Below are 11176 nucleotides of genomic sequence, written 5' to 3'. Positions count from 1 at the left end.
TGTTATTTAAACAGCTATTGTTTTAGAATAGGTATCTGCTTTTGCCAACCCCAGTCTAAGTAAAGCACGGAGGGGACAGGGTGCTCACTGGAGAACACCCAGAAGGCAGGGGGTAAGGAATGCATTTCATCTCTCTCAGACTGAGTGGTTTAGTCTCCTGAATGGGGTGGCCAGCTTTCCAGTCTCTGTGTCAAGGGGAAAGGGAAATTACAGGACTGCTTAAAATCCACAGATAATCCTCAAAACTAAAGTTGGCGAACACTTTTCACCTGTTTTGCTAAACCTTCAAGTAAGTGGCAGATTTGTTTGAGTTCCCTTTTCAGTCCCCTACTTATTTCCAGAGACAGTTCTAGTAGCCTTTCAAGTGTCTGAACAGTGAGGATAGGAGCACAAATTAAAAATCCCCAGATAATCTGCAACCTTGTATGAGCAATTCAGCATTCTAAGCATGGTATATGATTCAGGAACAGATTATTGAAATTGTCAAGACACATTCGCTGTGTGTGCAGAGCATATGAAAAATAAATTGTACTTAAGGCTCAAATGTGTGCTGATTATGCACATTAATCTCCCAAAGTGAAGTCTATCTTCTCCAGGGTTATTGGCTACTCTAAGGTGTTGGAGTAGGAATCTGAAGTCATTACGGCTGGACTGAGAAGCACGTTTGAGAGAGACTGTCTCAGCTTCTTTGGATCAGGGAAGTTCCTGTATGTTATGCAATGTATGCATTTCATTATTTACACGATTTCATTGGCGGTTGGTAGCTGTGTACACAGCAAGCTGCGCCCGTAGCAGCACCCCACACTCTGAAACTAAAAACAAACACCTTTTCTTTACTGCCTTTCACTACCTTTGCCTTTGAAATAATATTTTCCATGGAAAAACTCCCTACACTAGATCTACTTCTCTAGATTGAAACACATTTTTTCTTAAATGCTTTTAGGAATGACAAGTTTCTTGTAGTTTTCCTTACTCCAGTTTCCACTGTGCTCTATGAAGAGTTAGAAAATACATAGTAACAGAAATGTCGGGCAGGAAGCCCTCTTTTCATTTTGTCACAGGTTCTGTCTTTCCCACTTTTCTCCTACCCATGACAACGCATCTCCCTCATCCTCCACCCCCCCTTTCTCACTGATATTTCCTGGAGTAGGGTCAAAATAAATGAATATAGAAACCCCTGGCCCCAGCAGACAGCAGGTGCTCAATAGATGCTCCTTTCCTGCCCTACTCTGCCAGCCAGGGCGTCTTGAGGTCTGACCTTAGGTGGCTCTCGGGGTTCTGGAAGATGGGCGCCCGAGGGGAGGCAGAGGCCGGTGTGTGTGTGTGGGGGGGGACGTGGGGGGCCGCGGGGTAAAGCCGACCCAGCAGGAGGGGTCCCCCTTTTCCAGGGTGCGGCCCGGTTGCCCTAGGGCCATTTCCTGTAGTCCACCCCAGCCGCTGCCGCCAAGCGCGGAGGGCGGATCCTCGCGTGCCGGACACGCCCCGGCTGGATTTATAGTTCACCCCGCGCTAGCTGCCCGAGGGCTGCGGCTTCTGTGTCGCAGCGCCACGGACCAGCGACTTGGTCCCCGCGGCCCCGCGCCGCAAAACTCCGCGCCGCCTGCACGCGAGCTGGCGCTCGCACTCACACTGCCCTGCACTCACGCGCGCGCACACTCGTTCGCGCGCTCACACTCACACGCGCCCACAGGCACACACGCGCTCACACTCGCTCACCCTTACATTCCGGTGCGCTCGCCCGCAAGTTTTCCCGCGCGCCCAGCCGAGCCGGAGGCGCCGCCGGCGACGGCGCCGAGGGGACCCGCGGCCTTCCGATGGCTGACCTGAGCTTCATCGAAGATACCGTCGCCTTCCCCGAGAAGGAGGAGGATGAGGAGGAAGAAGAGGAGGGCGTAGAGTGGGGCTACGAGGAAGGTAACCGGCCCTGGGCCGCAGGCTGTGCGCCGCGGCTTTCCCCTCGCCCCGCGCCGGGCTCTGCGCTCTGCTCGCGTTGCGCTCGGAGCACCATCGCGTCCTCTCTTTGCCACCGGGGTCTCGGTCGCTTTCTCACTCCGCTGGCGCGTTTGGGCGTCTAAGGCGCTTCAGGGAGGGCTTACCCGCCGCTGTCCGCGTTCTCCCGTCGCCCGCGTTTGCACGGGGGAGCTCGGGTGCGGGAGCCTGCGGCTGGCCGGGTCTCGGTGCCGAGCGGCGAGCGTTCCAGTCCTGGCGCAGCTTTGCTTCCCGACTGAGGCAGAGCGCGGGCGTCTAAGTAGCCAAGGAAAGCGGTTGCGTTTTACTCAACGCCCTGAGAATACAGGGCCAGTGAAACTTTGAATTTCTGATTTGCTGCGAGGACTCTTTGAGGAGAAACTGTTTCAGCCGCCACTGTTTTCGTGAAGGAGATTAACAACACTCAGTTCTTTCTAAAAGGAGATTAGCAACACTCTTTTCTTTCTAAAACGTGACCCACATTTCACACTGGCTTGGCGAGAAGGGGTTGACTTATTGAAAAAAAAATTAGTTTCCTGAATTTCTCTCTGAAGATGTAGGGCATCTAATATTCTACCCGTTAGTGCTGAGGTTGACTACATATATTGAAATGAATATAGAAATAATCGTTTTAATTATACAAATTATGCAGAGTATGTAGGTATATATTTATTGCCATATGCACATTTTGAAATAAATTTGGGTTTATAGGAAAGTGTTTATTCACCAACATCAGCGTTATGAGTTTTAGGCATTTTATGGCCAGAGTTATAGGTATTTCCCAAGGGCTGAACATAGTTGAACTAATGAGCGGAGGACTTTTAATGATATTATTCTTTTTTAATTTCTTAAACGTGACCTGAATTTCCTTGGTCATAAATCATTGCTTTTATATGGATAAATAAAAATCTTAATATTTTGTTCGTCCAGGAGTTTGCATGTGGTATTTGATAATATGAATATTAAGAAATACATATTGTGACATTTAATAAGAAGAATACTATGAAATCTATATGAATATGTGGATGCAAAAATTCACGCTCCATATTTCACCTGCATGGAGCTGACAGTCCTAACCCTCTTTTTAATGCCATTAACTGGATCATAATAAATCTATCTAGGTAGGCAGATTTTACTTGACACTTTTCTCATTTTCACAGGTTAAATTGTATGGTAACATTTTATTTTAACAGGTTCTTCATTTACTTAAATGTGTCCCTAGGTGTTGAGTGGGGCTTGGTGTTTCCAGATGCTAATGGAGAATACCAGTCTCCTATTAACCTGAACTCAAGAGAAGCCAGATACGACCCCTCGCTGCTGGAGGTTCGACTCTCTCCAAATTACGTGGTGTGCCGAGACTGTGAAGTCACCAACGATGGACACACCATTCAGGTTATCCTGAAATCAAAATCAGGTATTTTAGGAGATGCTCTTGTGTGCTGTTGTAACCTAGAAGTCACCGGAAGGTGACTGCACTTGCCTGATCTGGCATGTAGTATCTCAAAAGGAAAACTGACATAGCTCTGTTTTGAGGATACCTTTAAAACTTATACAGATGCAGTTTTAAAAGTCTTTTCTGAAATATTTTTGAAAGGGTGCAAGGATGACATTAAGATGTCAGTTTGGATGTTCTGCTTTGACTATTACTAGAACAACCTTAGTTTGGTTAAGTTATGTTTTATGGAATCTGAGGAAAGATATATCCAGGAGTACCAGTCTGCAAGTATGTGTGTTTTCTAATTATTATTAGCATAATTTATTTAGATAATTATAATTTTCTGTTTTCTACTTACTTTGTAAAAACAAAAGATTAGGATTTAGCGATGTAATTTGGTTTCCAAGGTAAACCTGTCACAGAAAATTTTCTACTATATTAGTAAGAAAAAAGTTTTAACTAAAAATCAGAAACATTCACTAAGCTCAGCAAAAGATTTAAATGTCAGAGCTCTTTTTTAATAAACTTCCCTCCCTGTCCTCACCCCCAATCTGAGATGGATTTGTAATATTTTGTGGAAGAGGTGTGAGGCAATTATTAAAGAAATCTGTTTTAGGCTTAAATGTAGAAGAGAGGAAAACAGAATTTGCTAACATTAATATCATACTTTTCGTGGTGAATAATAACTATCTTTCTCTCTTGGAAAGAATGTGAAATTAAAGTATGTTGAAAAATTAGGAGAGTGTGATAAATAAAGACCAACTGGTATCCAAATTAATTTTGAGTGGATGCATTTGATATTTCAAACCATAACATCTTTAGATTTATTGCTAGGCAGGGCAGATTTTGATTTCCACGTAGGGACTTTTTTATTCATTGTGAATGTTTATGAGCATTAATTTAGAATCCATGAGCCTCGTCTAAGATTGGTGTCATCTTCCCTCCTCTTCTGAGTTTGGTCAAGCGATAGGCATGGCCCAAAGTAGGTTCTGGGTTATATATACTCAATTAGGCAAAGAGGCATCTAGCTTCAGGTATAACTTTGAACTTAAATCAGATAAATATATATTTGGTTTATCTATGATGGGATTTATGTGTTATATTTTAAAAGTATATAGTAAAATTATTGACTACTAATTGTTCTGGTATGTAAGAAACATTGCAAGGTAATACATGCTCATTGATATGTTGACATGCTTTTGTACTTCTGAAAATAAATGTTTATATGTCCATATAACAAAAGTGCATATCACCTCAGGCACTGTGGTAAGTGCTAGATATGTACAGATGGATAAGTCGGTGCTTGAGGATTTATGGTTCTGTGAGAAAACAATTCTTAAAGTACTAGTGTAAATGTGGTTAGTGTTACAGGGACATAGAGGAATAACCATGTACAAATATTGTCAGTTAAAACAGTGCATGTCCAATCCTGCCCTAAGCCCAAATTACCTTACCAAATTGAATTTAACACTTTCTTCTGTCGCCTTCTCAAACATTCACAATTTTTCTTGGTCCCCTATCTCACTACAAATTAGAGACGATCAGACACCTACCTTTGAAACCTTCCGACCTTCTAACCATGAAATGTGTTGTGCCTCACCTCGCTTTTTCCTGCCCTTTTGTTCTCCTCCATCCTCCCCCTGTGAGCATTGGGGAAGAAATGTCTTTGTTTCTGTCAGGGTCTAATTTAGTTACCCATCATCCAGGTTTTTTCCACTCTCCTTCCTCAGAGCCCCTGCTCCCTCATTGGCCCCTCTCTCTTCTGCCACTGAGGTAACTTCTTCATTGCTTCCTTCCTTCTGACATTTCTTGAAACTTAATAATGTAGCAAAAAAAATCCTGTCTTGACCAGTTTTTTTTTTTTTTGTGGCATTGACGCTTTTCAAAGGAATAGTCTGCAAACTCTAAACACCTTCGTTCATTTGTATGATTAAAATGTTATCCTTATCAGTGGGTCGCTGGACCAGGTAAGTCCTGAAACCCAGAGGGGCCAACCTCTCCAGAACATCAACTGGTTCCATCCCAATATCCCATATCATCGACAGCCCTTTCCAACATGAAAAAGTTAGAATGGGCATAGCCCAAATACCCCTAAAGAGTGAGAGAAAGATCAAAGGTGATGGTGGAGTTATACAGAGAAGGTAGGGTTTACCAAACGAGTATGATTGCTGGATCATTATATTGATATTTCTTTTAGTCTCCAGTGTGTTAGAGCAGCTAGAAGTAAAAACCTAAAATTGTGGAATTGTAACTCATACCAAACTCTGAAATCTGTTCTACAGCTAATTGTTGCAATGTGCTTTGAAATTTGTTGCTTTTTTGTATGTATGTTATTTTTCACAAAAAAGAGAAAAAAACATAATGTACTAAGTGTTAACAAATAAGAGATAAAAAGATAGATTATAAAAAATTATCCTTATCAATTGAGAATATAAACAATTTAAAAATTGTGTAGTACTGTATTTACCCATGTCTATGCTTATACTCACTCTCTCCCCACCTGCAACTTCTGTTGCCTAATGACAATCACTTCCAACTCTTTTGGCTGTTTGTCCTGCTGTCACCTGTGTATGTCTAAAGAACGTCTTTGTGTTATCATTTCTTGATCTTCAAGACATCCATGGACTTCATACTGTGGGAGAAGAGAAGGCTAGTTCTCACATTAACCCCCCTCCCCCCATTTCTGGTTTTGCTCCCCCGTTGTCTCCATATGATTTAAATTAATACTTGGTGTTTTTTATTATTATGACTATGTAAATATTATTTCTGGCTGAGACTATATTCATTTTCCTTTAATGAACACCACCCCCTCTCCCAGAGTTAATAATTGCTGCATTTTTTTGTTTGTTTAACTTTTTATTGCTCTGTCATGAATTAATTTTCAGACTCTCTGCCAGAGGGCACGTTTTCTCTCAGGACATTCACGTGCATCAAGTGGTCATTCTTTCCTCCTTCTCATCCTTCTTTCTTTCCCTTGGAGGCCTCTCTTCCATTCTTCTGCCCTGGGCGGAATTGCTTTCTGGGTTGACCCACCTTGTAACTGTCTCCTTGGGGCTCCCTTTCCCCTATGCCTGGGGGTCCTTTGCTTGTCTGCCATGTTGAATCCCATGTTTCCTGGATGCCAATGGCACCCTTTTTCTTGCACTCTCACTCCAGGGAATTTCTTGGTTTATTCCTTCATGCTTGTTGTTCAGCCTCCAGTAACTTCCTGAGAAAAAGAGTACATGGGGAATAAGTGTTTTGAGACCTTGTGTGTCTGTAAGTGCCTTTGTTACCTCACACTTGAGAATAGCTTGGTGGGATATACACGTCCAGGTTGGAAGGGTTTTTTTTTTCAGAAATTGGATGTCATTGCTGCATTGCCTTTTCGTTTCTAATGTTGCCATTGAAATATCTAATACCGTTTTGCTTTGCAACCCCTGCCTCTTTTCCCCTGTCTGGAAGCTTTTAGAATTTTCACTTTATTCTTTTTTTTTTTTTTTTTTTTAAATTTTGGTTCTTTTTTCACTTTCTGCCTGGGTATTTGATAGGCTCTTTCGATCAGGGTAGTCATGTCTTTTATTTCTCATAAATTTTTTTGTATTATATAACTGATAAATTTTCTGTTTTCCCTCTTTCTTCTTTTTCAGTTATTCCTAATTTCTCTTTGTCTTGTGATATCATACAGTATTTGTCCTTTTGTTTCAGTCTTAATTCATTCAACACGATGTCTTTAAGGTTTATCTATATTGTATATAGCATGTATCAGAATTTCATTCCTTTTTATGACTGAATAGATTCCATTGTATGTATTATGTGCTACATTTTGTTTATCCATCCTTCTGCTGATAGACACTTGGGATGCTTCTACTTTTTGGGAGGTCTGAATAATGGTCCTAATAAACATCAGTGTGTAGCTTTCATGTTTTTAATTGCAAAAACATTCTGCTCTATACTATAAATTTTTAAATTTAAAAGTTCAACATCCAGGATTTGTTAAATGAATGCAGTGTATTTCTTCATTGCTTTTCTGTATTGTTCTTTTTTCCATTTCCTGCTTTGTTTCTACTAATTCTGAGTTCTTTCTTTTGATTTATTTGGTCTCTCATATATTGAAGGCTGTCCTGCGATGTCTGGTGACCTTTGGTAGTTTATTTATATTTAGGAATGGGCATTGAAAGGTAATTTGAAGTTCTGAGCACACAAGCAGGGATTGATGTCTGGCAACTTCACAGTAATGTGATCAGGCAAGGAGCTGGCCAATTTGTTGGAGTCGTGTTTATTAATTTCTCTAGAATTTGCCAAACTCTTGTGTATTTTTTGGGGGGGTGGGGTAGGCTGGAGTGAGGATGGGGGGCTGACACCTGCTTGCCAGTATTCTGATGACTAACCATAGGGAGAGAGTTTCACCATTTGGTATGCCCACTTTCACTTCACCTTTTGCCAAGGTGGCTAAAAAGCTCCATGCTGAGATAATGGGATGAGAAGGTTTAAGTGCTCATTTTAAGGGCTTTAACTCAGTTCTCTCATTTAGTTCTTCACTCTGTACCTTCCAGTTTAGAATTATCTCATGCCTGTGAGTCCTGCATCTTCCCTGGGTTCTGTGGTGGAAGTGAGAACTGCCTCTTGCTGCTTTCCTCTTTCTGTATTTATGGAGCTTTCCACTTTCTCTGTTTCGCTAAATCAGGCACTACCCTGCAACCTGTTTTCTAGCTCTCTGAAATATTTTTGGCATCTCTCTTCTGCTGTTATCTCCACTTCTGTTTGTTTTGCCCTTGTAAATTTGTGCCTTCAGGAGAGATAGACGTTTGAGTGTGATTCTCCTTGTTTAACTGGAAATGTCCCTTGAATACAGGATACTGTATTTTTAAATAAGAAAATTCGTAGAATAAGTACAATTTTTTGAAATTAAAGCTGACTTCTGTATCTTTTACCCCCATTAAAACCTTAAGAATCATGCAGGCTTATCAGCAACCTGGCTATTTAGTTTTCTTTTTCTTTTCTTTTCTTTTGCTCCTCTTGTATGAAAAAATAACGACTTGCCAAAAAGCATTGCGATGATTGTGTTATGATTTAAATGCTAAAATTTATCAAATTCATGCTTATAACACGAGCCTAATGATATAGTTACTATATAATCTTATCTGGAGATATTGCCTTAATTTACATTTACTGTGTCATGAGCATGTAGGTCCCTATCCCCAAACCCCCAAGCTCTGCTGTAACTTCTCAAAAAAAGTCACAGATGATCTTCTCATCCCCCAAGCATCCAATAGATGCTTTAAAATTCTGCTGCATTTGAGGTGAAATTTTTGGAAATTCTATCTCCCTTTGGTCTCTGTGACACACCATCTCCTGGCTTTTGTTTTTAGCTCTGATGCTTTTTCTCTGCCAGCTCTGCTCTCCTTAAATAAACTTTTCCTCCTCGAGTCACTTCTCATCCTACACAACATCCACCCCAGGAGCAACACACCCACACTGAATGTATGCTATTTTGTTCACTGTTTTGCTTTCCAAGAAGACAGCAAATGAGTTTAGGAAAGTGGCTGAGAACTGAACCTCTGGAGGGGGGCCAGTCTGGCCTTCTCTCCTGACCCTCTGACAGGTGGCTGGGAAGCCTCAATCTGAACAACTCAAAGGCAGGAAATTCATTCCTCGATGTGGAAATCCAGTTTGCTTTTGAGCAGTTTCAAATGTCAAGAAGTTCCTTGATCTTCCCCTTTGTTTCTGTTTTAGGATTCTAGACCTACCCAGCTTGCTTTAGAATATTGACTGCCATCGTCATTTCAAGTAATTGTCATTTTTCTTTTCAGACACATATTCTGAACTGTTCTTCACACGATAGTCCTTTATCATCAACACTTATGGATTGACCATTTGCAATGGGCGTTATACACTCCCTTGAATCTGAAAGCCATGCAGGTATTATGAAGGAGAGACGCCTGGAGAACGAAAGATTTATCAATAGTCACTGACCCTCTCTTTCATCTACAGGGTTGGGAAGCAGTAGTGACTGGTGGGGAATGTGGAAAACTGGCAAACTGGATAGAGCATGCCTAGTTTGCCAGATGTTTAATGTATCAAGAGAAGGTGGAGATGTGGACCTGTGAATCAAATACACATATTCATTGGTTCCATTGGACCTGCAGAATGCAGTTGGCCATCTCTGTTATACCTTATGTATGATGCTGCATGCTTTGGATAAGGTTAATGGAAATCGTGTCCAAAGGCTACCCTCATGAAGGGTGCAAGGGTAGTGGTGAAAGAGAGGTATAGAGGGAGAGATTTTTTTTTTTGGCTAAAATTATTAAAGAAGGGTTTGTGGAGGAAATAATATTTGAGGAAGAGTGAACTGCATTTGGATATGGGGAGACTGGCAGAGGTGGGAAAGGGGACATTGTATACAATGACATGGAGTTGGGAAAGTCTAGAGATTGTATGAGGAAAGGGGTACACTTCAGTTCATCTAGAAAAAAGGTTCACTCATGACAAAGGGGGTTAATGGAAAATAAAATAAAGAAGGTATCTTGGCACTTATTCACAAAGGACCTTGATCTGAGTCTAAATATTTTTTTCCTGTAAGGTAAAGTAATAATTAATGCACTGCTTTAGGAAAATTAACCTGGAAGCACTGAGTAAGATGGGATCTGGGAGAGATAGGAAGCAGTTGGAGGTTATTGCAAAAGACAGGATGAAATTAGGAAAGAGTACAGCTGTGGTCTTGGTAGTGTCAGTGGAAAGGAAGGGACGACATAAGATATATTTCTGAGGTTAAGTCCACATTAGGTGCTTGATTGAATAGAAAAGAGGAGAGAATTGTTGGCATGTCTGCCAGGGAGCGAGCCCAGTGCCTGGACCACATTTTCAATCTTGTCTTCATCCTTCTCCCTCTGCTCTGGGTATATTTCTGCTTGGCAGAATCCCGCCTGATGTGACATCAAGGCAAGCAAGCATCACCTTCAAGATGTGCCCCAGTCAGGGAGACTGTTGGGCCTATTAACTCCTTGAGGATGGAAAGTTTCTTTAAGGCTTCCAAGTACATCGTTTGATTTCTTTGTAGAATGAATGAATCATTGTACCACAGGAATCTTAACAGTTTTCATGTGCACAGATAAATGAAAATGAGCATGGTTACAGTGGTATATAAAACAGCTTAGGTTTGGAAAGATAATTATATATTTCTAGGCAGAGTGGTTTGATACTTAAGTACTGATAAAGAGTGTAAACTGGTATGACAGAATGTCATTCTGTTTGCCTATTTGGCTTCCAGACTGTCAGTATGTGAGAAATTGCTAATCAGGATAAGCCATTTGTGCCTTTCACTGGAGCTTATTATAGAAACTTTAATTAGAAAATTTTACTTCTGGGTCTTTTATAATTCTCACTGTTAATTTTAGATTAGATTTTTCTTATTAAATACTATTTCCCCAAAGATGACATCTTTTTGCAATGTTTCTTGCCAACCTTGCTAATTTAAGATGAAAATATAAAAATATCTGAAAATTAAGATGATGCACTTTATTTTTTATTTGTATGAAATGTCAGAGTTGAATTTCTTTATAATCATATTTATTATTAGCTAATGTTGGGGAGCTTGAATTACCTGGTCTGTTGCTTTAATCCTCTGCTTTACTTTGCTTATGTAGTTGCAGCTTAATTTGCTGGCGTTTCCAACTGTTGATGTCCTCTCTATTCCTAAGAGCTGAAAACATTTATTCTTTAATATGAAATGAAACAGGTTAAAAATCACAAACAGTATAAAAAGCCTTGGCTTTTAAGGCATCAAATGTTAAA

General features: G+C 40.8%; 1 protein-coding gene across 3 annotated transcripts in view; it reads left to right on the top strand.

Annotated features, from left to right (window-relative positions):
- Positions 1-1487: 1487 nt before the first annotated feature.
- CA8 (carbonic anhydrase 8) overlaps positions 1488-11176 on the top strand; it is a 109736-nt gene continuing 100047 nt past the window's right edge. For all 3 annotated transcript variants that reach the window (XM_077166837.1, XM_077166839.1, XM_077166838.1), the window contains exons 1-2: positions 1488-1914; positions 3191-3382. In XM_077166837.1, the coding sequence (XP_077022952.1) occupies positions 1815-1914; positions 3191-3382 (292 nt within the window). In that variant the 5' untranslated portion in view covers positions 1488-1814. The remainder of the gene's footprint in view (positions 1915-3190; positions 3383-11176) is intronic.

This window comes from Tamandua tetradactyla, chromosome 6 (genome assembly GCF_023851605.1).
Source record: "Tamandua tetradactyla isolate mTamTet1 chromosome 6, mTamTet1.pri, whole genome shotgun sequence".
NCBI lineage: Eukaryota > Metazoa > Chordata > Mammalia > Pilosa > Myrmecophagidae > Tamandua > Tamandua tetradactyla.
This window is presented reverse-complemented; position numbering and strand designations above follow the sequence as displayed.